The sequence below is a fragment of the Hyaena hyaena genome, unplaced genomic scaffold (assembly GCF_003009895.1).
Source record: "Hyaena hyaena isolate Hyena2069 unplaced genomic scaffold, ASM300989v1 scaffold_928, whole genome shotgun sequence".
NCBI classification, from domain to species: Eukaryota; Metazoa; Chordata; class Mammalia; order Carnivora; family Hyaenidae; genus Hyaena; species Hyaena hyaena.
In genome coordinates this window covers 627685-654541 of record NW_024081562.1, presented here as the reverse complement: position 1 = coordinate 654541, position 26857 = coordinate 627685, and the positions used below count along the sequence as shown (strand labels likewise).

The following is a 26857-nucleotide window of genomic DNA, read 5'->3' as shown; positions in this document are numbered from 1 at the left end:
AAAGCCACATTCCCATCTAGGATCATTCTTACAATGAGTTCTTTAGCTTGGAAATAGATTTGCAGAAACTTTTATTGTGAGTCTATTTTTAAATATACACTATTATAACCTGAACACCAGGAAGGCAGTTTTCCATGTATTGATTCCTATGTCAATCAATGGGAAAGAATTTGAATTTCCAAAAATGGCCTAGGAGCAAGAAGATTTTTCATATGTTTCTCTAATCCTCCTGGAAAGGTGGGAGAAGAACCAGAAAGGCTACTTCTTCCCACAGTAAATAACATGTCTAGGAAAAGAAGATCTGAATTAATCACCTGGTTCCTATGACAGTGACACTTCATGGTGATTGCTGAGGGTATATTAGGTACAAGATGCCATGCTAAGCATTTTATGTATGTTACATGTTTTGTGTAGAGTCTGGGACCTTGTAAGTGTGACATAAATGCCTGCTAACATGATTATCCCATTATCTCGTATAATGAGGTAAGAACTCTTGTGTTAGTATCCTAGATATGAGAAACATAAGCTTATAAAGGCCAGTGACTGGCCCAAGGATAATGGGCTAGAAAGCTTCTGGTTGCAAGTAGCAGAAGAAGCATTTGAAAGCAATAAAACAACAAGAATGTGAATTACTTAGCATAAAAAGAAGTTCAGTGGGAGCAGGTCCAGAGTTGGCTGTCTCATGAGCTCTCACTACTACCAAGCACCCTGGTTCCTTCCTGTTTCCTCCCCTACCATCTTCAACATACTGACTCTCATATTGGATAAGCTTTTCACCTCATAGTCACAAAGTGGCTGTAGCCCCTCCAAGCATTATATTCCTAACAGACAATAACAAAAACTTTCCCAGAAGTTGCCCCTGAAACTTCAATAATGTACCCTTATATCTCTGTGGCCAGAGTTAGAGCATATGCCCACCCCCAAACAAATCACAGATTCTGGGAAGGAAACCAACTTGAGCACCTGAGTGCATTTAAAGTTGGAGTCCTAAGCAAAATCAGAGATCTACCCACAAGGAAGAGGAGGCAGTGGTGTTTGGGAGGCATACAACAATGGCTGAAACTTTGTCAAAGCCAGACTGGAATTCTGGGGCCTAAAGGCACTACACTTAAATTCTAATGCTATACTTTCCATGACAATGGAATGGTCTAGATTTCCCCTGTTCTGTATTGTGGTCACATGTGACTATTGAACACTTGAAATACAGTTAATATGAGTAAGGTATTGAATTGAATTTTTTTCCAAGTTTAATTCAAAGAGCCACATTGGTTGAGTGACCATGCAGGAAAAGCACATTAACAGGATTTCTGGGGCATCCAATAGGGTTCTAACACTGGAGAAATATAATGTGAGACACAAAGGTAATTTACATTTCCCGATAGTATATTAGAAAAGGTAAAAAGAAACAGGTAAAATTCATTTTATAGTATGCTTGACTTTACCTCTATATCCAAAATATTATCATTTCAACACTTAATCAATATAAAAATATTGACATAATGTTTTACATTATTTTGTTCATGCTCAGTCTTTGAGATATGCTGTCTTTTACACTTAGCATACCTCTACATTTCCAGTGTTCAGGAGCCATATGGCCAAGGTAGTCTAGAGATTTCAGAGCACTCATGACAAATGATATTTCCTGGTACTGGTTCACCACTCTGGGAAGATACAAAAGTGAGGCTCAGAAAGGCTATTCCAGTGGGACTGGTGAGCACTATGGCTGGTCCCCACCTTCCGTGTTTGTGATGCCACAGGTCCAGGATGTACACTTCTAATAGGTAGTGTGGGTGCTGCTTGTCCCAGGCCCTCTTGAAGCAACAATGCTCTAAACCAGTTACCACACTCACACCTGTCATGAGCAAAGCATCCAGAATGAAACACATGTTTTGTCTTCCAGCTCATTCTCCAGCTCATTCTCTTCTACATGCATACAGATGAGGCCAGGATGCTGGGACAGTCAGAAACAACTCCCAGACAACAGAACAGTGCTCAAGGAGCTCAGTTTCCTCGATCCAAATGGTTGACAGCAGGGTCTGGACATATCTGGATATTGAATAAACACTGTTCCTATCCCAGACTTGTGCCCTTCTCAGGCCAACTTTCTGCTTAGCTCATATGATTTCAGGCTCACTTTCTTTTGAGAAAGTCATTTAATAAGTAATAAATTCTTAAAGGAATTCCTTGTCTTCATATTTAATGTCTTTGGGGTGGAGTGGGGATGCACTATCATTACATTGTCCACATGTCACTAGAGTTCAGATGGCAATCTGAAGAAGACGTGATTATGTAAATCACTTCTGACAATGCCATGCACTCAGCCCCTGGTAAATTATGCTTTAATATACTCAGCAGAAGCTATCAAAGCCCAGCTTAGATGCTGAGAGCTCTTCAGATGATTTTCTAATCAGCAGGTGACAGAAGTGGCTCTTGGGACAATAGACCTCACGCTGCCGAAGGTCAAGTCTCTTTGAGGTGCGCTGCTATTTGCAGAAGAAACTGTTCTCACAGACCTGCCACCCAGATGCTTGGAAGCCAGATGACTCCTGGCCAGGGGAGCACATCTGAAGTGTGGAAATAGACGAGGCATTCACATTGCCCACAAAGGAGACTTTCCCCTGGCTCGAGGAGGGGCTGTGAGGCCCCCACTCCACCCTCTCACTGTCATTCACCTGGGAAACCATAGGTGCCCTCCAGCAGCTGAAGCCAGCTGTTGCCACCTGGAGGAGAGAGAGAAGGACCCTCAGTCCCAGCCTAGACCTAGCACTTCACTGCTTTTAACTATGTACAGGTGAGCAATTTGGGCCTGGTTCCAGATATTGAATCAACAGACCCAAAATAGGCCCCTCATATATACATCCTACAGCAAAGGGACAGGTGAGCTGAAAAACAACTTATAAATGCACTTCGTTCCCCCTGCTTATACTCAGCATGAATGTTGCACTCTGTTTTCTCTCTCCATGTAGAAATGTGGTTGGTCCCCTTCAGTGGCATATTTAGTGCCTTGGGAGAGGACAGATATGGGGATCCAACCTCTCCAACCTCTTCCCACCTGGGGTCCAGCAGTTGCCTCTCACCCTTCTTGAGTTCTTTGTTTCTCTGTGCAGAGGGGCCTTTCTTTGGTTTCCTGGATGTTTCTTTTGGACTACCCCTTCAGCCTCCCTGGATCCCCAGTGATTTCCACACACTGTGGCCCCCAGGCTGCCTGCCTCTTATGATTTCATTTAATTAAGCCATGCATCAATACACTTTAGAATTATCTGGGAGCCTTCAAAATATTCAGATGCCTGAATCCCCCTCCAAACCAAATGACTCCCAGCCATCCGTGGTTGTGAATTTTCCCAGGGATGCCAACCTACAGCAGAGGGTGGCTGGCTGTCAGGGAAGTGAGCTTCCAGAAGCTGAGGCTGTGTCAGATCCTGTGTCTTGGGCTTCAGCAATGGATGGGACCTTCTCTTCTCTGCCAACCTTACCTTAGGAGGGTCTGTGCCTGGCTTTTGACACTCCAGCAGCACATATGTTCCATGTTCCTGTACCTTCCAGCTCACTGATGCTGACAGAGGGGGGCCTCTGCTTAGTGTCAGCAAAACCAGACATGATGAGAAGCTTTGAGCTACCAAGCACCAGAGACTTCAGATGAAATGTTAATAATAATAAACATGTAGTGTTTGTTGGAGTCAGACCCTGACTGACTTGAAACTGCTTCACATATGGCAACCTGTTCAGTCCCCACAACAGCCCATCTGTGGTAGGACTAAGATTAAGGCTACTTTACAGGGGAGGAAGTAGAGAAACAGAGAGGTTGAGTAACTTGCCCAAGGTCACATACCTGACAAGCAATGAGCTGGGACTCAGATCAAAGCAGTCACATTATGTTATGTTGTCTCCTAAAATGTCTGCTGTTCAAGAATTACTCCTCCACCCCACACTGTCAGCTCAAACAGAAGTCATAGTAACTCAGCCTCATGACTTTCTTGACTTGGAGGAAGAAACTCCATATCACACCTGAATTTCCCACCTTCTGTTCTTCTAGTCCATGAGGTTTCACCATTATGATGCTGCTGCAGGGAAGGCAATGTTTCTTGGTATCAACTCAATCTTGTGTTCATCATTATGGCAATTGTTCAAAAGCTGATACTCTCTCCAATCCTTGTATCCCACTCCCAACCCGGGCCTAGGGTTTGAGGCCAGATGGAACTTGAGAGCAAAGTAGAGAAATGGGATGGGCAGGAGAGTTTTCACCTCAGGGCAAGCTGAATGTGACCTAGGGGCACATGTCCCCCAGGTCCATCGCAGGAGGGGATTCAGAACTGTGAGTACTCATTCTCTGAAGAATTCATTATTGCATGAGTGGTCCACGCCTCAAATGTTTCTCTGATCCTTCTCTAAGTATAAAAGTCTGGGGAGACTATTTTTCAAAATGGTATGACTCCCTGCTCTTGGCCTTGGACACAGACATTTCAATTTAATCTTCAATATCTTCTGGTGTTGTCAGTGAAATGCACACCTCATCTTTATAACTGCAAATCCCTTTCCTGATGATGCTCTGGGGAGAGGTGTGACAGCCCCTTAGAAGTTAATCTGGTGCTTCACAAACCTTATTTTCTGCCACTTAATGTGGCAGTTCAAAAATTAAACTGGAGAGTCCCCCATAATTAGGGGATCCATGACCTGGTTTGCCTGGAAGAGTCAGGTGTCATGCTATTGCTCAGCATAACTGCTAATAGAGCTAATAGAGATTCACTCCCAGGAGAATCTGGTTTGAGCATAACCCATCATCAAGGTGTGAGTCAAAGCAGAATAAAGGTCAGGCTGTCTGCAAAGCTTGCTCTGTTTGGGTCATTTGTACAAAGTTAAGATAGAAATAATGCTCTTCCCAAATCAGAGGACTCTAGATGCTGGCGAGGATGTGGAGAAATGGGCACCCTCCTACACTGTTGGTGGGAATGTAAACTGGTGCAGCCCCTCTGGAAAACAGTGTGGAGGTTCCTCAAATAATTAACAGTGGAACTCCCCTATGACCCAACAATTAGCACTACTAGGAATTTACCCAAGAGATATAGGAGTGCTGATGCATAGGAGCACATGTTCCCCAATGTTCATAGCAGGACTCTCAACAATAGTCAAAACATGGAAAGAGCCTAAGTGTCCATCAACGGACGAATGGATCAAGAAGATGTCGTTTGTCTATACGATGGAATACTACATGGCAATGAGAAAGAATGAAATCTGGCCATGTGTAGCAACATGGATGGACCTTGAGGGTGTTATGCTGAGCGAAATAAGTCAGGCAGAGAAGGACAAATATCATATGTTTGCATGTCTAGGAGGATTAGGAGGAACTTGACGGAGGAACAAGGGGGAGAAGAAGGGCGGAAGTGGTGGGGGAAAAGGAGAGAGGCAAACCATGAGAGACTCTTGAATGCTGACGAAAACTGAGAACTGATGGATGTTGGGGGGGAGTGGAGATGGGCATGGAGGAGGGCACTTTGGGGATGAACACTGAGTGTTATGTGGAAAATAATTTGACAATAAACTATTTGTAAAAATAAATAAATAAATAAATAAAGTAAGCAAACAATTAAGGGCGCTTGGGTGGCTTAGTCGGTTAAGCGTCCGACTTTCGCTTGGGTCATGATCTCACAGATCGTGGGTTCGAGCCCTGCGTCGGGCTCTGTGCTGACTGCCAGTTCAGAGCCTGGAGCCTGTTTCAGTCTATGACTCCCTCTCTCTCTGACACTCCCCTGCTCACGCGGTCTCTCTCTCTCTCTCCTAAAAATAAATAAAACATTAAAAAAAAAGAAATACAAACAATTATCAGGGAATACTATGAAAAATTATTTGCCAACCAACNTTGTGGGTATGAGCACTGGGTGTTATATGGAAACCAACTTGACAATAAACTATTTGTAAAAAAAACAAAAAAATAAAAAATATATAAATATTAAAAAAAAGAAAAAAGGAGAAAGAAATAATGCTCTCCACATGTGTCTTAGGGTTGTTTTCAATATAGGTTAGACATGAAAACACTGTCAGTAGAAACCACTACATCTGACAACAAAAGCTGTAATAATAATTAATGGGGGAGGGTGTTAGTGGCTTCCACCACCCCCTTCACCTTTTACCCTCTGAAGGGAGCTAACCAGTGGAACATCAGGCAACAACATGGGGCCAAGTGGGAGCAGGTAGACCTCCTCTTTAGTCTCATAACACAGAGAGGAGTTGAAAATAAATATCCTGGACAGCTGACACTCACTGAGTGCTGATGACAGCCAAGGACTCCCCCAGTTACTGTAGGTATGCCAAGGTAATGGATCCTCATGGCGCCTTACTAAATAATTACCACCATTAAACCCACTTTCCAGATGTGGAAACTGAGGCAGAAAGAGAGGGAAGATCTTGCCCAAGGCTGCATATCTGGGAGGAGGTGAAGCTGGATTTGAACCAGGCAGCTTAGTTTCAAGGTTGAGACGCCACAATGCTGAGCCTACCTGCGCTGTGTGTACCTGGAATGTACCGGTGTGCCCTCTCTGCTTGCCTCTGCAACAGTCCTGTAACAAACATGCAGCTCTTGCTTGTGCTGTTCCAAATGCTCCAAAGGCTCCTTGTATAAATCCCACAAACCTGGACCCCCCAGGCCATCCTCCGCCTGTGGTCAGGGAGCCACGCAGATCCCAACTCTGGCCTTGAGACCTGACACATTCCCTGCCTCTCCACAGTTTCAGATGAAGGCCCTAGACCTCAGCCAGGCACCCACGGCACCCACACATCACCCACTACATTCTGCTCCCCTGCCAGGCACCCAGTGCTGCTGCCACATCTGCTTTGCCAGCTTCTCTCTCTGAAGTCCACCTTCATCCTCATTATCATGCTCTTTGTCACCTTCTCTGCCACCGCCCTTCCCTTATGATCCCAGACACTTTCCAATGTGTTTCCAGTGTAGGGCGGTGGTGAAAAGATAAGCCTTCTGAGGCCCTGCACACAGTAGGCCATCAGCCCATACTAAGACAACATATGCAATCATGCTTGGCAGTGGATTCATACCCTTCACTAGCGTTTGTTGAATGAATGAATGAATGAATGAATGAATGTTCAGTCTCTCTGATTTCCAGACTCCAGAAATGCTGGGTTTGGGTATCCTCAATGCTAAATGCATCACACTCATAATGTGGACTGTTTTCTAAAACCACAGAAAATAGCAATACATATTTACTTTATTAAATGCTAGCTTAATTTGCTGTGAGCCACATGTCTGCATGAGGGAAGAGAAGGCAGAGTCAGGAAAGGTTAGGAGAAAAACTCTCTAAAGTAGAGGTGGGAAAGATCCCAAAGGCTCACATGTTAGGCAAGACAACAGGAAATACATTTTCAGAGTTGGGAGGGGGCTGGGCATTAAGTGGATAGAGAGAATGGCTGTGGAGGGGGGGTGTCCAGGCATGCAGAACAGCTCTGAGACACCTTCCCTATTAGGCCTCGAGGGGAGTCATTTAAAGATTTCTCCCAGAGTCCAGGACTAAAAAGAAAAGCCCCTAGACTTCTCCCCCACCCAAATCTGGGGTTTCCCTCATCCCCCGCAAACACCTACACCATCTAGAATAACAAAGGCACCATTTCTTTCCCCATAAGAATCTCTCTCTTAGAGACAATGAGGAAAATGAGAGCAGAGGAAAAGATAGACCAATTTAAGGAGTGTCCATAAAGGGGAGGAGGGTTGCTAAGGCAAATCTTTTATTTTTATTATTTTTTAAGACAAAGTTTTTAAAGGAACCATTTGGGCGGCAGAAACTAGGGACAGAGATTAGACTCGGCCACTATGTTACACAGGGGCTGATCACCTGTCCCTCCCTCCACCCCAAATCCTGGATGAATAGCAGTCAGAAGCCTCCAGGCCCTCTGAAAGTCACCTCCAGCTGGCCTTAATCATCCTGACACCTTCCCTTCTGCTGCTGCCGCCATCCAGCATAGGAGATGGGACTCCACCTCTGGTGTCCAGGTAGCCACTTGCAGATGCATCAAAGACTTTTCAGAGTGTGCCAAAGGGAGGCCCAAGGAGGCCACTGCCCTGCAGAGGTGGGGTTCCAAAGGGCCAGCATTTCCCTGCTAATAATCTTCCAAGACAAATCCCCACTTCACTAATTCTGCTGTGCCCTGTGCCTGACTAGTAGGGCCAGGGTTGTGGGGCTGCCTGCTGGGTCCCCAGGTCTGGACTGTCTAGCCCAGACCAGAGTCATGCAGCCCAGGGGTGTCAACTCGCACTCTCTGGAGTTTGGGGGTGGGTGGGAGGAGGGAATCCAGCTTGGATCACCCTTCCCCAGGCGCATTTCAGAGACCTCAGTGGAGGCGCCTCAGAAGGTAGCCAGCCTGACATAGGTTTTCGCAGCGTCTGGCTCTGAGGCTAAGCTGCTTATGTCGGTGCTGCCCCGCTCAATGAGCACGGAGGCAGAGGCTGGCCTTCTTTTGTGGCATCTCTTCCTCTATGTGTGCATCTCCGTTCCTGGCGCCCACCTCACCTCCACCCCACGGAAATCTCACTGAAAAGGTCCAGGGATTTGCGATTGCGCGGAGTGCAGGGAGGGGGCGACTGGGACCCGGGCAGCCCGGGAACTCACAGCGACGCCTTTGGGAGCTTCAGGTTCTGATTCTATGAAACGAGTTTAACGATGGTATAGAATGTGCAGGTCTTTGAGAGGACCACAGGGCCAGGGGGACAATGTCAAGCGCCCGGCTAAGAAGTCTGCGCGCTCAGCTAAGTCGCTGCCACCCTGAAGGCCGCGTCACCCAAACGGAGGACTCGGGGACCCCCAGCCCCGCAGCTGCAGAGGGCAGAGCAGGGGAGTGGGCGGCCAAAGACCAGACCGGACAGCATCTGAGGTGAGCAGCGGAGGAGGCGGGAGGCCCCGCGGGGGCTCGGAAGGACCTGGGGCTGGGCTGGATCGCCGGCGGGGCGCGGAGGTAGACCGGAGGGGCGGGGCGCGTGGGCGCAGGCCCCGGGACTGGGGCGCTGAGGGCGCACCGCGCTGGATTGGCGGGCGCCCCCAGCCGGGCCAGTCGCCAGCTCTTCAGGCGGAGCAGGCAGAGGTGCGCTCGTCTGCACCGGAGACCCAGGACAAGTCCGCTCCGACGCGCTCCCGCCGCCCCAGGTGGGCACCTTGGGCATGAGCGCCCCCCCGACGCTGCCCCCAGGGGGCGAGGAAGAGCTCGAGATGGCCTGGTCCCCTGCAGTCAACGCCAGTTGCGCCCCTGCCGAGGAGGCGGCGGCAGTGGGGACCAGGGACACCGGGGCAGCGGGCATGGTCGCCATCCAATGCATCTATGCACTGGTGTGCCTGGTGGGCCTGGTGGGCAACGCCCTGGTCATCTTCGTGATCCTCCGCTATGCCAAGATGAAGACGGCCACCAACATCTACCTGCTTAACCTGGCCATCGCAGATGAGCTCTTCATGCTGAGCGTGCCCTTCGTGGCCTCGTCGGCCGCCCTGCGCCACTGGCCCTTCGGGTCTGTGCTTTGCCGCGCGGTGCTCAGTGTGGACGGCCTCAACATGTTCACCAGTGTCTTCTGTCTGACGGTGCTCAGCGTGGACCGCTATGTCGCCGTGGTGCACCCTCTGCGCGCCGCCACCTACCGGAGGCCCAGCGTGGCCAAGCTCATCAACTTGGGCGTGTGGCTGGCGTCCTTGCTGGTCACCCTGCCCATCGCCATCTTTGCTGACACCAGGCCGGCTCGGGGCGGCCAGGCCATAGCCTGCAACCTGCACTGGCCGCACCCGGCCTGGTCGGCGGTCTTTGTAATCTATACTTTCCTGCTGGGCTTCCTGCTGCCCGTTCTGGCCATCGGCCTGTGCTACCTGCTCATCGTGGGCAAGATGCGGGCGGTGGCACTGCGGGCTGGCTGGCAGCAGCGGAGGCGCTCGGAAAAGAAGATCACGCGACTGGTGCTGATGGTGGTAGCCGTCTTTGTGCTCTGCTGGATGCCTTTCTACGTGGTGCAGCTGTTGAACCTGTTTGTGACCAGCCTTGATGCCACAGTCAACCATGTGTCCCTCATCCTCAGCTATGCCAACAGTTGTGCCAACCCTATCCTCTATGGCTTCCTCTCCGACAACTTCCGCCGTTCCTTTCAGCGGGTTCTCTGCCTACGCTGCTGCCTCCTGGATGTCGCTGGTGGTGCTGAGGAAGAGCCCCTGGACTACTATGCCACTGCTGTCAAGAGCAGAGGTGGGGCAGGATGGATATGTCCACCACTCCCCTGCCAGCAGGAGCCCATTCGACCAGAACCCAGCCACAAGCAGGTCCCTCTCACCAGGACCACCACCTTCTAAAGGGCCCTTTCACCTCTTCCCTAGCCTGGTCACCTGTAAGGGAGTCTGCACCACCCTGACACCCCAGCAGACTGCCTGTCCTAGATACTCGCCGAAGAGCCACCACCTACCTGTTCCCACCACAGCCACAGTCACAGCCACCTTTTCCCAGCAGCCTATGTGCCAGCCCCAACAGCATCAAAGTTCCTTTTCTTTGTCTTGTCCCCAAGACTCTGGTTTCTGGGAGGACGCCTCCATAGGGGTAGGACTCCTCTGACCACTAGTCCTGATATTAATCATCCCTGGATCTCTGACTAGTTTCCGAGGGATGGGAAGCCAGGGAATGCCAGACAGGAATGGCAGTCTGCATGTGACGCAGTACAGAATCTCTGCCTTGGAGAGGACTGTCCAGAGGGTGGAGGTAGCCTGTGCCATTGCTCTCTGCAGATTCTGCCTGTGGTGGGGACACACATGTTCAAAAAGAGAAGGGAGGAAGGAAGATGCCTCCAAGCTCACTGTTGACTTTCATTCCTGGGCTCTTTTCTAACTAAAATTGATGCATGACAACCTGGGGAACCAGCTTTGTTACCCTCCAGGCCCAGTGCCTACTTGCAGTCAGAAATGTCACTCCAGTTTTCTGGGACTAGCAGCAGGCTTCCTGTGAGTAGGAAAGGTTTGGAAAGTCATGAGGCGCAAAACCAGGTAAGTAATAAAAGCAGAAAGGATGAATCTCATCTAGCTCCTATGTTGTGATTTTTTGCCTCAACCCTTTGTCATAAGAGCATGAGACCTCATTAACTTGGCCAGTTTACACCACGGTGGTGAGTGGGAAGGAACTGGAGGTGGGGGGAGAGATCAGAGAATACAGATGGAAATCAGCTCAGATTTTGGATAAAGGAGGCAGCTCTGTCACCCACTGTTGAAGAAAAAAAATTGTAATTCAGTAAAACACCAGCCAGATGTACATAATAAACATATCTAGGCTGAACACGGTAAACAGCTGTAACTTCTTGCCTGATGTTAACCCAAGGATAAATTAGCTTTTCCCAAAGGAAAAAGTCAGCTTATGAGGAGCTTTAATCCTGTTTTCTGTGAAGAAATGCTTTCAATGCTTCTTTAGGGGCCTGGAGTGGAAACATGCTATTAAACATGTATGAACAGCTGTGTGGGAGACTCCACCTGGCTGAGCAAAGCAAAAGGCCCTTCTGGGTTTGGCCAGCCCTGTTGGGTGCAGAGAGGAAGATACTTGGGGAAGGAGGTGAGGACAGCTGTAGAAAGAGTCCCTCTGCTCTTCAGAGGGGTCAGCCTCCCAGAGCTCACAGCTTCCTGGCCAGAGGGCTTCAAGAGAAAACAGGCAGGACCTGCCAGCCTAACTGACCTTGCCTGACTTGAGCCTTTTGGGGCAGCCAGCAGGCATCCAAAGGTGGGCACAAGGGGCTTCTAGGAGGCTAGAGAAGATTGAGGCTGGGCCAGGAGGGCAGAGCAAGGCCTAGGGAGATGCTCTGCTTCTACCATGGGTAGGGGCTCCTCTCTGAGGAGGTAACAGAACAGGGCTCTTCCCTGAACTGTTTGGGCCAAAACCAGAGCTTTACTTGATATTAGCAGGTGCCTGATATACGAGAACCAGGCAAGAGAGCTGACTTCTGGTCCTAGATATAAATATTGTATGATCCAGGCAAGTGACTGAACCCTAGGGTCCCTCAGAATTCTGCCTGTAACATCAAGAGGTCTTCCAGTACTGCCACACTGTGACAGAGAACTAACTGTATGCTCTTTTCCATGTGGCTATTGATTCCAGCTACTTCCCTACTGAATGAAAAGCAAAAATGGCCTTATCTTCACTGTGTGTGGGCATATATATATAACCATCAGCTCCGTATTCCTCTACATGACCAGCAGCAGTATGATCTGTAGGCGGCAATCAGTGTTGATCCAAGTGTGTCTCCTAAGGCCGGGTGGGCGAGGTAGAGATGAAGGTCATTAGGGTCAGCACACTGGGGTGGTCTACATCTGCCTGACAGAGAAAATGTGTAGCCAATCTGTATTACATTCTGTAGACATGGCTGTGGGTTGGGAGCTCCTAACTAAGGTGCAAGAACCCCTTGAACTCACAAACATGCATGCATACATGTACACACACATGCATGTAAACACACAGACATTGACTGTCCTGAACCTGTTGTACCCACTAGAATTGCCTTGGGCATCTGGAGTAAGCCAGTGATGGTGTCAGCTGGCCTTGTGTAACTATAATTTCTTGGCAGTATTTAAAACTTAACTATTTCTTTATTCCCCAGTGCTTGGCAGAGTGCAGCAGCATGGCCACTCAGTAAATGTGGTGGACCTGAGCTACAGGGGTCACTGGCAATGATCTGACATGAACATGGGCTGCTGGGCCTTTGCCCCCTGTTAGGTGGGGGCTGCAGTCCTTGTCTTTAGTGTCCAACAGTGATTCACACCAGGTCAATTCTCTGATGAGCAATACAGAACATGGACCAGGAGTCCTGGCAACCCTGGGCTGGGCTGAGAATTTGAAAATGCAACCCTTTTTTTTTTTTTTATTTCTAGGAGAGAGAGAGACAGCGTGAGCAGGGGAGGGTCAGAGAGAGAGGGAGTCACAGACTGAAATAGGCTCCAGGCTCTGAGCTGCCAGTCAGCACAGTGCCCGACGCGGGGCTCGAACCCACGAACCGCGAGATCATGACCCAAGCGAAAGTCGGACGCTTAAGCGACTAAGCCACCAGGCGCCCTGAAAATGCAACCTTTTTAACTTAGTTGGTGATGGTTGAAGCAGAGACAGCCTTAGGTGATGAAAGGAAAAGTCCCTGAGAGGCAGGGGTCCTCCAACAACCAGACCATCAAGCAGTGAGTGCTGTAATTTCTCTGAGCCTTAGTTTCTCACACGAAATATGCACAAAAGCAGGGTGTGGGTTTTGAGTTCTTCTAAGCTGTAAACCGCCTTCTCAAAAACACTGGAAGAGGCATGCTAACTCAGGCAGTGGGAGGGTGAAAGACAGCATTCTTCTATGCTTAGTACTTTCTCTATCCCTTGTTAAAAATGAGCATTAATGCTGCCCCTGACCCGGGAGTCATAAATTGTGCAGTGGAGGGGCCGGGTTGGGGGTGGAGAGTGTGTTGCTGACCAGTGTCTTCCTCAGCTGTAGAGCTTTCTTGGGGATTAACAACTCAGCACCTGCAAAGTATCCCAAGCATTTGTTGGGGGACACATTTAGAGTCCATCAACAGTGGTAGTTAGGATCAACACTGAGGCCTTTGTTAACAGCTGATTGCATGAACGCCATAGGTTTCTGAGCAGCAAGTTTGCAGAATTTGTGAATTAAAGTCAGAAATGAAGGCATCTGGGGTCCTGAGAGCCTTTACCCATTTCACCTGCCTCAGGGGTCAGCCCTGCAGAGAGGCAAGCAGGCTCTGACCTGAGCCCTGCTTCTGCTGACCATAACAGCTTTTGGCTTCAAAGTGAATGAAAACATTTTTTACCTAGGTAGAAACAGCCTTCAGGCATTCCCTCCATCAGTGAACTTGCTTTGCATTTTTTTTTTACAAATAGTTTATTGTTGCTTTGCATTTTAAAGTTGTCTTTAACTTACTGCTCAGTGACAAGTCAGGTGTTTATTTTTTCCAGATAGTTGTAAGATGGTATTTGAATATGACAGGTGATCACTCATTGGAATTCTTGCCCAATCTGTCAGCACTATGTTACTGAACAAAGATGCATACTATTTTCATTTTCCTCTTTAAATTCTTGGCTTCACTTTCATCAAAAACAGCATACCTAACAATCCTTAGGTGCCAAAGGCTGATAGCAAGGGAAAAACAAAAACAAAAACAAAAACAAAAACAAATATATGTTTCTGCTGTGCTATTCAGAAACCAGATATGGAAGCCTGTGCAGTGGCCGGGCAAATTTCTGTAAATTTGGGCTTCAAAGCTCTTCTATGACAGGCTGTAGGTCATGAAACATCCCTGTCTCTCACCACCCCTTCCCTGAAGCAGGTGGCAGAAAAGCCTCAGATTCCTTAAGCACAAGTGTAAGAGTGGTAAGGCACTGTCCTCAAAGCTCTGCTCTGTGGAGGTGTGTGCTGGGGGTGTTCATCAGACAGCACACTGAGTGTTACTTCTGGCAGCTTTGAGGTAAGATGGGGAGCCTCCAGAGACAGCACCCCTGTCCTCACGAAGCTTGGAGCTCAGAGGCAAAAGATGAGTCTTCATCGGAGAACCACAGAAATGAGAGTACAATTTTAAGCTGAAAAAGGAACACCCAGAAATGGACTCTGGTTTCTATGAGATGATGTACTAAGAGAACCTGACATCATCATAGGGCAGGTTTCCCCAGGAAGCCTGGAGATGACCTCCTCGTAAGGATGAGTGGGGATCAGCCAGGAGAAGAAGGGGTAGAGTGGAAAGTGCAAAGGGCTCAATGCAGAGGGGATAGCATGTGCAAAGGACCTGTGATGGTAAGCACTGAAGATGCCCAAGATGACTGGAACAGAGGACAGATGATGCCCAGTCAGCAACATGCATTAGGAGACAGAACATCAGTGTGTCGTAGGTCCCTTTAAGGATTTAGGACCATGCCATGACACAGCAATGACAGGCTATAATGAGAGGGTCAGGTCTACCTGGCAAAGAAACCCATCAAGGGGTCTTGAGTCCTTGTCAAGTCGGGGCACTCGTGCCCTCCATTTTTCAGTGGGAGGTTGACAGATGGAACATGTTCTTTCCATTTCAACAGTCATCAATTATTTTCAACAGGATGGCACAATTCCCAATCATATGAATGGATTGGTCTAATATCTAACCAGGAGAGACACTTTTGAAAGTGGAGGAGGACTAATATTTAAAAAATCCAAGATCATTGACTGAATCACTCAAGATGGAAGTACTGACTTGGTCAAAATAAAACCTGTGGCTTTCTATTAATGAAAGACACTGTGGGCACCCACTGATGTCACATGGGGTCTAGATGGGGCTGCCTGAGCTCAGTGCTGGCACAGTGCAGATATGTAACGGCCTAGGGAGAACAGGCTTGGGGACACACAGACCAGGGACAGAGAAGCCACTTACCAACCCAGTGAGACTGCAGGTAAAGCTCCGTGGCCCCTGGAGAAAGGCCAGAACTATAGTATCTACCCCTGAGTGTGCAGGGGACTGGCCCAGAGGAAGGCTCAGCATTCAGACAGTGACCAAATGGCAGAGAAGGAAAACAGCAAGGTCGATGCAGATAATTAGAATGTTTTTGGTATTTTTAATAACTTAAAAATTTATTTTATTATTATTTTAATTATTATTTGTTTGAGTGAAAGAGAGAGAGAGAGAGAGAAAGTGAGAGAGTGTGAGTGGGGCAGAGGGGCAGAGGGAGAGAGAGAATCTCAAGCAGACTTCCTGCTCAGCACGGAGCCCAACTCAGGGCTCAATCCTACAACCCTGGGATGGTGACCTGAGGTAAAATCAAGAGTCAGAGGATCAACTGACTGAGCTAGCCAGGTGCCCCGTTACTTTTTAAAATCAGGGTTTCTTTAGCCATTCTGAGGAGGCTGTGATTTCTTTTCAATCTACTTTTATTGAAGTATAATTTACATAAGGCAAAATTCAGTCCTTCTAGGTGCTCAGTGCTATGAATTTTGACAAACTAACACTGTTGCATTGTTTAACTGCCATGCCACCCCAAGTCAAGATGGGGACTGTTTTTGTTACTGAGCATTTTCCTCGTGGTGGCTGTGACCCATGCCTTGAGTGGTCAGGTTGCCAATAGCATGGAGGACATGAGGGGACCAGAACTGAGGGCAATGAGATCTCTAAATTAAGGGAGCCCCCTCGCCCATTACCATTTCCTGAGCTCCTTTACCCAGGTAAGGAATCCCTCAGGAAACGTTACTCAAGAAATGCTGCCCTTTTTACCTTCTATATCTAAAAAGAACCACCCTGGGCTCCAGAAATCCCTCACCCACAAACCAGGGCTTGAGTATGTCCTGGGGCAAGAAGCCAGCTTCTTGATGACCTCATAGGATTTTACTCTGAGCTCTGGAAAGAGAGCATGGCTTCCCCTCCAAGCCAGGGGTTCAGACTCCCTCCACAGCCTTGCAGAGGGGATACCCCTCAAGACCCCACAAAGGGTTCATGTCCATTGATCTCAGGCCCGCGGGCTTGCTGCTGGGTAGCTCTCTGTTTACAGAGGCCTTGTCCTGAGCTCTGGAGATTCAGACAAGTAAAATAGGGAAGCCACGACTTACTCTGTGCCCTCCTCAGAGTTTCCTTTCTCATCACGTTACTGTTAGATTTCTGAAGCCCCACCTTTAGGAGAAGGGCAAAAATGTTTGAAGAAAGACAGGAATCACATTCTGGCAAAGAATCAATCCCCAGAAGTGTCACTTTTGGATTCAATCACTATCTCAAGACAACGTTAACAATGCATGCCCCCATTACAGGCATGATGGTGTGCAAGGCTCAAGATCCCCATAGTCCATGGGAGTCAGGGGCCCCTGTTCTCAAGGAATTAAATGGAATTGAGGTGGGAGGCAGAAGGAAGAGGAGAGGATCCAGGATACTGTTGCAAAGCCCCTCTTCCTAGATGGCTGGCTGAAGGAAGGTCTGCTGGGGTCCGACAGCCCATGAATATGCAGTCGGGGCCAGCCTCAGTGAGAAGCCAGAAGGAAGATTCCAAAATGATAACAGAGAGAAGTTGCCACATGTCCAATATACAGAAGGGGAAGAAGGTTTATCTCAGGATAAAATCATATGTTCCATTTAAAAAAAAAAAAAGAAAAGATTTTTTTCAGGCAGAAAGTCAGAAAAAAATCTGGCTTATGGCCCGGATGTGGGGGGCATTATCATCAGGGACCCTAGTTTGGCATCTCGGTGTTTGTCACTGGATCCTGAAACCTTTCTGTGTGGCCAGCATCCCTGTTTCCAGTGGGTGTGACTTTGAAATAATGCATCCCCGGGGTTCTTTTGTCTTTCGTAATAACACTTTCAAAACAAGCTGAAAAGGATTTTGATTCTGTTAGAATCTGATGTTAAAAAAAAATATTTTGTTTCTTTTGTGAGAGAAAATTGGTTGTTTGCCTACATCTGAACCTGCTGACCAAAAAAAAAAGGTGGGGGGCGGCATGGTGGTTGTGGAGGACTCTCAAAACAAAAAGAGATAGTGCTGAATCCGGGCACACATTCTGAAAACGAAAGGAAGAGACAGGCATTGCTTGTATTATTTTATGAAGAAGGCCAGAGGATGTGTTTTCAAATGAACTTGAGTACCCCCCACCAAGTCTTGACCATGATAAGGAAAAATGTGCTCTCATATGTTCTTTATAACATTAGTTTTCCCTGAAGATATGAAATAATAACTCCTATTTAACACAAGATTAACAGAAGCCCAAAGAGAACTTGGCCCTTCTTCTGTCACCTGGCCCTGTCCACACCCAGAATGGCAGACCCAGGCACCTCAGGAAGGAGTGTGACACAGTAGAGGGTTGGCACAAGGGGAAGGAGGCAGCAGTGCCCTGGTTTCCCTTTGCACACACACCTTCCTACCTTCTTTACTGTACTCTCAAGCCCCACCCCTGAAATTGTGTGGCATGAGATTTGCCATCTTGCCTTTTTTTACTTTGCACATTCCTGGTGGGCTGCCAGAAATTTGGGGAGCACAAGTCCAGGACACGGGGCAAATGAGCAGGGTGCCGGGAGACCTAGGAGCCAGATTTCACTGAAACTTGTTTGCTGAAGGTTAGGACATTGGGCTATCTGATCAAAGCTCAGAAAAGTTCATCCTTGTGATTTAATCATGAAAACACAAGATCCTTGGTGTGGGGAGACCCTGAAGAGGTCGAGGGAAGGATAGCGAGTGTCAGAGAGGAAAGAGTCCTCATCTGGTGTGTGTAGACAACTCTAGTGGCAGTGAAGGGGAGTGGCCTGAGTGACCTCTCTGGTGTGACCAGAATGATCTATGTATTGATGATAGTGGTATTTCCCAGAATATGCATATTCTTCAGGACTTACAGATTTGGTCACCAAAAAGGGGGAATTTTAATGTATGTCAATTATATTCTGATTTTCTTTTCCTTAAAAAAAAGAGTAAAATAAAATGCACTGGTCACCATTTGGGCCTAGCCTGCTCTTGCTGGGACCCGTGGTCTTAAAGACCAGAACTTTCTAGGCCCCCAGATTTTAATTCTTGTGCCCCCCTAATCAGTGATCAAATACCATGTAGGTCCATAGGAGCTTAGGCTCCTCTTTCTGCCCACAGAGAAAGACAAAGATGAGCAAACATGCACGTAATTTTCCTGATGGAGAGTTCCTAAAGTCCTCTCACTTGGGTGGATGAGACCTTCTTCCCTCAGACACAGGTGGCAGCTGTCAGTGTTTCTGAGTCTAAGGTCTCCCATAGGTGCTGGCCCCGGGGAACTCAGTCAGGGAGAGGAATCAGCGAAGACTTTGTTTAGGTGTCCACACCCACCAGCACCCTTGCAGTGCCCCAGTGGGGCAGATGGTTGACAGAGTTAAGAGATTTGCCCAGACTCAGCCTTCAAGGACCTGTGGACATCTGGTCTATCACTTTCAACTCATGATTCCTTTCTCTTTTGCAAGTCCCTCCTCTTTGGTGTTGCTACACTTGAGGGTCTCCTGTGGCAATTGAGCATAAAGGTGTGGGTAGTACTGTCTTTCTCACAGCTCCAGGGGCTGCCTGGGGTGGAGCCACTTTTCTCTTTCAGGCTCTGAGAAAGCAAGATTTGGGGTGTGTTCCTCCTCTGTGGCCTCCCCAGGAGTGCAACGGAGGGGATGTCTGTGCCCCTACACTTCGATGGGCTTTGTGAGTAGGGAGAATAGAACTTGGAAGCAGGATTTTACAGCTCCCAAGGGGCTGCTTCTCACCTCGTGCAAACATCTCCCCCCTTAAGGAACTCCCACTTCCCACCATGTTGCTTCCCTGGAGAGGGCGGCAACCCTTCCAAGTGACTGCACCTTGCCCAGAAAGAGTACTTTCCACTCTGCACCACCTTGAATTTGCTCTCAAGACATTTGAGATCTCAACACAATCATTTTTAATCCACTTATGCATCTACTAATTTATTGGCACATATACAAACATTTATTGGGCATCCGCTGTGTGTCAGAACCTGGGCTAACTCATTTCATCTAATGCTCATGGAAATCCTGTGGAGTGGCTAGTACCCCATTTTACCACCTTATATGGGTTTCATGGCATCCATGGTCATGTGACCACCATGTGTCAGGTTGGGATTCAAACCCAGGTGTATATGACACCCATACGCCGTGTTTGGCTTGCTGGATGCTTATAAGGGAAACTGTGCAGGTGTGTGCTTATGCGGGCATGTAAGTAAGTCTACAAGTGGCTATTATTGTCCCAACCAATTTTAGTACAGAAATTGAATACCAGTGTGCTCTTAATAAAATTCAAGTGACATGACATGCCTGGGTGGCTCAGTCAGTTAAGCATTTGGCTTTTGGTTTTGGCTCAGGTTATGTCTCATGATTCATGGGGTCCAGCCCTGCGTTGGGCTCTGCGCCGATAGCATTTTGAACTCTCCGCCTCTCTCTGCCCCTCCTCCACTCATGCTTTCTCTCTCTCTCTCTCTCTCTCTCCTGCTCTCAAAATAAGTAAATAAACTTAAAAAAGAAAAACAAACCTTGAGTGATATACTTGCTTCTGGGATAGAATTCCCTGTCTGTAAGCTGACCTAAGGCCCTCTCTCCCCATCCTCCTCCTCCTTTACATCTCCATTCTACCTCTTCAGCTCCATTTTATTTTATTTTATTTTATTTTATTTTATTTTATTTTATTTTATTTTTTCAAATAGTTTATTGTCAAATTAGTTTCTACATAACACTCAGTGCTCATCCCCAAAGTGCCCTCCTTCATGCCCATCCCCCCCTCCCCCCCACATCCATCAGTCCTCAGTTTTTGTCAGCATTCAAGAGTCTCTCATGGTTTGCCTCTCTCCCTTTCCCCCACCATTTCCGCCCTTCTTCTCCCCCTTGGTCCTCTGTCAAGTTCCTCCTAATCCTCCTATACGTGCAAACATATGGTATTTGTCCTTCTCTGCCTGACTTATTTCGCTCAGCATAACACCCTCAAGGTCCATCCATGTTGCTACACATGGCCAGATTTCATTGTTTCTCATTGCCATGTAGTATTCCATGGTATAGATAAACCACATCTTCTTGATCCATTCATCTGTTGATGGACACTTAGGCTCTTTCCATGTTTTAGCTATTGTGGAGAGTTCTTCAGCTCCATTTTAGTAACCTTTCCCCTTGTTCACCATGCTACATGCCCTGCTCTGCTAAGACTTTTTTCCCTGCACAGGGCCTTTGCACATGCTGTTGCTTCACACAGGCTGCTTTCTTCTCCACTCTCCATTTGCCCAACCTCCTGCTCCTCCTTCACATCTAGTGTTAAGGGTCAGCTCATCAAAGACAACTTCTTTACTCCTGCACCTAAATCCCACTGCCCTGTTGTGCTGAACTTCTCCTCCCCAGCTCATACTACTGTCTCTAAGTTAAATACAGTTTGGGAGCAATAATATGTTTTATATGTGTCTCTCCCGTGGGAGTGTAAACTTAAGGCAGAGACTTGTTACCGTGCCAATCACCAAATCAGGCATAGAGTACATGCTCAACAAATATTTGCTGAAGTAGTCCAACAAAAAGGGCTAGATCTAAGGAGAGGACAAATGCGATTTAGCTCATAAAATCAAATTCTGATTTATCCAGAAGTATGACATTGGTCTTCTTCCCTAGGTCCTGCAAGCTGTGGAAGATTATCAGCAACCATGTGCCTCTTGCTGAGATTTGGAATTCTCCCTCAGACCTGGATATCCAATAATGAGAACACAGAGTGGGACCATGGACATTGACCCACAACCCCTGTTTCATAAGGTTTACTCTGATTCTAAATGCTGGGGGATGGTTCTTATAGCTCACCGATTTGTTTATGACCTTAGCATCTTTCTCAGAGTGAGGCTGTGGTTTCCTAGTTGTTTTGAGAATCTTGAGTTCAGATGAGTACTATAAGCAGGGATGCTGATCTCCTATTTGACAGGAACTGGGGAGGATAGGGAGGAACTGGGACCCCTCCTTATAAGTGTCCTGGGGTCCAAGATGCCCCAGTAAGGGTTTTTGGCTCTGACTCTTAAAAGTGCATTTTGGTGTTCTTATATTCCTTAAGAAAATCCCTCTCCTTTGGAGGAGGAAACACTAAAGCAATAAGCCCTATTAAGTAAATTTGCTGGCTACTTGGAAAGAGACCCTTTTGAAAAATGGAAGTCTAAGAACAAATTTGTAAGGTATCACTCTCTCCTCTGGAACCCCAGCACAATTCATGTGTACCGGCTTTGCCTGCACACATCAAGTTTTTCCTTCATATGTGCCTCCTACTGAATTTGGTTTTCTGCTAGCCTACCAAACTCCTAAGGGCAGGCAGCATTGTTCAGATGTGTTATCTTGGCGGCGGGGGGGGGGGGGGGGGGGGGGGGGAGGGACACCGTGCGTAGTAGCCACACCCTGAAGCTGTCAGCCTCATCCAAGATGGATGTTGAAATCTCCAACTTCATTGTCACAACAGTAACTATTCAGATGAGAGATAGAAAATTCAGCATTATCCAGATGTATAAATATATGTGAATATTTGGTCAAACTCCATTCGCTTCCAACGTCTGCTTATGAAAATTTTCAGAGCACTGCATATAAAATTCAGTCAGTGCCATCATCTGAGGAAAAGGGGACCAGGAAATGTTTGTCTTAAAAAGACAGTATTTCTAATCTCTAATAGAAATAAGAATGATTTAATACTGCATGAGACCTTGGTATGTGGAAATGATTGTGAATTTGAGTCACAGACTGAGACCCCTCATGAGTGTTGTGTTTGGATATCTCAGAGGGCAGATAATGCCAAACCATTCATAGGAAGGACACACAGCTGGGATTCTAGAAATGCCCCAAGAAGAACTGTTTCTTTAACTCATCCCCACAAATAATCCTATAATGTGTTTCAAAACACATGGACTCAAGTCCTGTGTATGTTGTTATGGTTACAGAGAGAAGCATAAATATTTGTGCACACAGACATAACATGAAGTCCTCCTACAATGAAAACAATCTCCTCTGGAAAGACCTTTAAAGTCAGAGATGGTGACATGAGGATATGGAGTTAGTGATGGGGTATAGAGCAGCCTTTAAATGCATGTCATGGCATTTGCATTGTTTGTGAGCCCTGTTCAAAGACATAAAATGAGGGGGTTGGTGAAAGCTAGGTGAACAGAAACAAAACCCAAGAGCACCCTGTTATTTGTTTATTTTCTACATGTGATGTCATAAGCAAGAGTTTTGCCTGTGTTCTAGTTTGTCTCCAATAAATAAATAACTATGTACAAATGTGCCGAGTTTACAAAATAGAGGAAAACCTTTGCATTACAAAAGATACACTCGTATGATACATTTTCCCCATACAGTGAAACACGATTTCATTCCTAGCTTAGTTGAACCAACAACCCTGTGTAGCAATATCTAAAGGTGTGTACCTAGTCTTTTCTATCAGAAAGCAAAGCTATAAGTGGAAAATTCCTCAGTTTCTTGAGAACATAGGACCTGACTTGGCCTGCTACTTATTACTGATCCATATTTAATCTATTCCAGAAAGTTGGAAGCTGTCTAAAACAGTTCTTCTCAAGCTATACTGGGCAGACCCCTGCAGATCTTGTTAAAATATAGATTCTCATGCAGTCCAAGTTTCTGCATTTCTAACCAGCTACCACGGGCAGGCAGCTCCCACTTCTCATCCAGTGACCGTGTTCTAAGTGGCCAGGGTGAGAAGGCTTCTTGGAAGTTGGAGAAATTCTTAAGGGCCTGATCAAGGTGAAGTTCTAATTGAGCATCTTCCATGTTCTATTCCCAAGCTCCTGAATCCCACCCCCCAAACCAGCAGAACTGGTTTTATTTTGGAGCACAAATTACTAGAAGAGTAAGACTCAAAATGGTAACTGGCATGAACTGTGCAGCTCATAACTTTCTTAAGCTATCTCCTGGGAGATCCTTCATTCCCGTCTCAATCTAGAGCTATCACGAGAGCATTTCCAACATTGTCAAAAATAACTGGTAACAACAACAATTATAATAATGGGAAAAAGAAATGGCATAAGAAGCAATGAAGATCTTTTGGTTCAAATGAAAAGTGATAACGATAAAACCCAGGCTCACTGTATAAAACTTTAAAAACAAACAAACAAACAAACAAACAACACTCCTTGGCTTGAATTTCTATGACAGTCCAGCAAACATTAGTTAAATGAGCGCCTCTCCCATCTTTCATTAAAATGGTATTGTTCTGGAAGCCTGAAATTTCAGGATAAATTAGCAAATCTGGTTCAAGAGCAAATGGATTATCAACCATCCTTGTTTGTAGTGTTTTTGTTTCTGTTTCATGGAGGAGTTTTGCCTAGACAGAAGCAGAGGGGCAGAAGCAGGGTCTAGAGTAGGGTGGGAGACCACAGGTGGGTTGGCTGAGTGCCAGGTAAGGGGAAATTGGGAGAAAATGAATAGGGAACTGGGGCTTGGCTTCATCAAGGTGAGCCAACCAAAAACCCACCAAGATAGTTTTACTGCCACTTGAAAAGTGGAAGTATATAAATATACAAAAAGGGAAGGGGGAAGCAAGGGAGGGAGGAGGGAGGAAGGGATATAAAGTGGGTACTGGAGACATACAGGTAGGGAAAAATGCAAAAGCAAAAAACTAAAAATCAAAATAAAAAAATAACAAGACCATCCTAAATACTTAAAAAATAAATATCTTGGTCATTATTGACACCTTGATTACACGCACTAGTCCACAGGATCACAGTCTGCCCCAAAGACTGTCAGCCAATGACTCTCACCCCTCCTGTGTCCCTTGGCAAGGGCATTGGACACGCTATAGTCTGTATCTTCATTGTAAGTTGCCATCTCTGCCCAGTTGTCCCATGACACGTGGAAGTGGCTGGGGCGCATACTCCTTCCGACCCCCGCCGCTCCCTAGCCGTGTGCAGAATCAGCAAGAGGCAGGAGGGTCTTCTCCAGTTCCTATGCCAGCTAAAGTGCTTTGGGGTAGGTGGCCAAGGAGTAAGGCTGGGGGAAAGGGGAGAGGCACTGAGGGAGGGGAAGGCCAATCCAACACCCGGGGCCAGAGAGGCGGCCCCTCAGAGTTTCTGAGGCGTCTGCTCGGTTCGCACTTGCTGCAGCACCACCTCTTTGGCGGGGGACCCACACTTGTACTCCAGCTCGGCCCGCATGGCGCCTTGCTTCTTGCGCAGGTGGCACAGGAGCGCCAAAAGAGCTACAACCAGAGACAGGCTGGCGATGGAGATGCCGATGAGCACTCCAGAATGCAGGGGCCCTACCGGCGAGGGGATGGAGGTGGCGCCAGGAGTCGGGCTGACCGGGGGCTCCCCAGAGCCGCTGTCACTGTCACTCTCATTGTCACCGTTCAGCTTGATGGGGTCACAGTCAATGGCAACCTGGCCGGCAAAGAGCGAGTCAGGCCCGCAGATGCACTCGTAAGTGCCAGGGAGATTGCGGCACTCATCGGGGCAGTCTCCATTCTCGCACTCATCGATGTCCGTGCACATGTAGCCATCGTCCAGGATGTAGCCATCCGGGCACTGGCAGGAATCCGGGTTGTTGGGATCGCAGTCAGCTGGGCATGTAGTCTGGTTGCAGAACATCTGGCACCTGTGCGGGTCCTGAGGGCTGGGTACGAAGCCCTCCGCGCAGATGCAGCGATAGTCAGTTTGGCCCACGGACTGGCACTGGTACTCGCAGTTACTCCCGAAGCACGGGTCCACTGGCTCCACGCATTCGCCGTCCACCATGTCGTAGCCCGGGTAGCAGAGGCAGGTGAAGGCGCCCTGCGTATTAACACATTCCTGTGGGCAGGGACTGGGCACCTGGATGCAGTCGTCCACGTCCTCGCACCGGTGCTGGTCTGCAGCCAGCTGGTAGCCGGTCTCACACATGCACAAGTAGGAACCAGGCACGTCTGGGTTGGGAACACAGAAATGCTCGCAGAGGTCGTGGCAGGACTGCTCCGCGGACGCAGCAGCGCAGGAGCGCCCGTCCGCCTGCAGGGCGGCGTCAGCGGGGCAGAGGCAGTGCGAAGTCTCGGCGCTCCGGTTGCAAGTGTGCTCGCAGCCGCCGTTCTCCACGCTGCAGTCCCAGGCGCCAGGCGCTTCCCGGCCCCAGCGCGCCTCGGACTCTCCCCCCGGCGCCGCGCACTCCAGCTCCACCCCGAAGGGCTCTACAGCAGCGGAGCTACCCACCGGCAGCGCCTGGAAGTCCGCGCCAAGGGCCCGGAACGGGGTGCTGTAGGTGATCGCTACGCCGGGGGCCGCCACCGAGCCAGAGTCCACGAGTAGGGGCCTGCAGGAGGCTGCGAAGTGGAACTCGCAGAGGAAACCATCGGCCTCCGCGTCACACTGCTGCTCCTCCCAGGCCGGCTCGCCGGATGCTAGGGCCCCGGCTTCGGAGACAGCGACGCACAGGGGACCGCAGAGAGTCGTCCCGTCGACCTGGAGCCGCGCCCACCTGCTGTAGCTGGTGCGGTTGTCGCCGGTAACCCACTGGAAGCCGCGCAAGGGCCCGAGTCGCCCGGGGTCGTCGCAGCCGTGCTGGAGTTGCAGGCCGATCCAGAGGCGCGGGCTGTCGCCGCTGTCGCCGCTGTCGCCGCTCAGTAGCAGGGAAATGACATCAGCCGCCACTGAAGAGCGCACGGTCATCAGGTGGCCCCCCAGCTGCTCGCAGGCCTGGCTGGCGGCGAAGAAGGTGGCAGGGCCCGAGAAGAGCGCGAAGCAGTCGTGCTCCACGCACTGGCTGCCGCGTGGCTGCGGCCCTGGGGGCGCGGGGAGCCCCAGGCCAGCGGGGGCCAGAACGCCGAGGAGCAGTACTCGGAGCATGCTGTCCCGGCACGCCGCGTGCAGGCGCCTGGGAGAGCGCAAGCGCCGCGACGGGGCCCAAGTCCGATAGGGGCTCAGAGGCGCAGGGCGCCGCTGGCGACAGCCGCTTGCGTGGGTTCCAGCCCAGACGCGCCCAGCCGCGGCGCGCAGCCCTGCAGAGGCGGCCTCTGACATGCCGGCGGGCTAGGGCCCGGGTTTATAAGTGCGCGGCCCTCCCTCCTGAACGTTCGGGAAAAGGAAGGAAGTGCCTGGTGGGAAGGGCTGATGCTGCATTCTCGGATTACTGGGTTCTCCGGACGCCTTGTGCCCGCCCTCGCGCCTGGGATCACCTCTCGGGGATGAGTAAACCCGGCCGGGGCGCTGGGAGGTCCCTGGGCTAGACTGCTAGGCGCAGGCGCCGCGGGAAGACAGCACCTCTGTCAGTTACACAAGTGTCCGCCCCTGCCACTAGGGCCCTCAGGCTTGCAGTCCTAAACGGGTCTTAATCCGCAGCCCCTCCTAATCTCTTGGTCCTGTTTCTTTTTCTTATAAATGTATTGTTACCACCGGTATCAAGGGAAGTCTGGATTGCAGAACCCTGGGAAATGGAGACAGAGGAGGAGG

The 26857-nt window shown here is 48.7% G+C and overlaps 2 protein-coding genes across 2 annotated transcripts; one reads left to right on the top strand and one right to left on the bottom strand.

Annotated features, from left to right (window-relative positions):
* Positions 1-9155: 9155 nt before the first annotated feature.
* SSTR4 (somatostatin receptor 4) lies at positions 9156-21199 on the top strand. The gene is made up of 2 exons (XM_039220969.1): positions 9156-11000; positions 21075-21199. The coding sequence occupies exon 1, from the start codon at positions 9156-9158 to the stop codon at positions 10317-10319; it is 1164 nt and encodes a 387-aa protein (XP_039076900.1). The 3' UTR covers positions 10320-11000; positions 21075-21199.
* Positions 21200-22609: 1410 nt separating this feature from the next.
* On the bottom strand, positions 22610-26459 carry THBD (thrombomodulin). Its single transcript, XM_039220984.1, has one exon. The coding sequence runs from the start codon at positions 26426-26428 to the stop codon at positions 24503-24505; it is 1926 nt and encodes a 641-aa protein (XP_039076915.1). The 5' UTR covers positions 26429-26459; the 3' UTR covers positions 22610-24502.
* Positions 26460-26857: the final 398 nt, after the last annotated feature.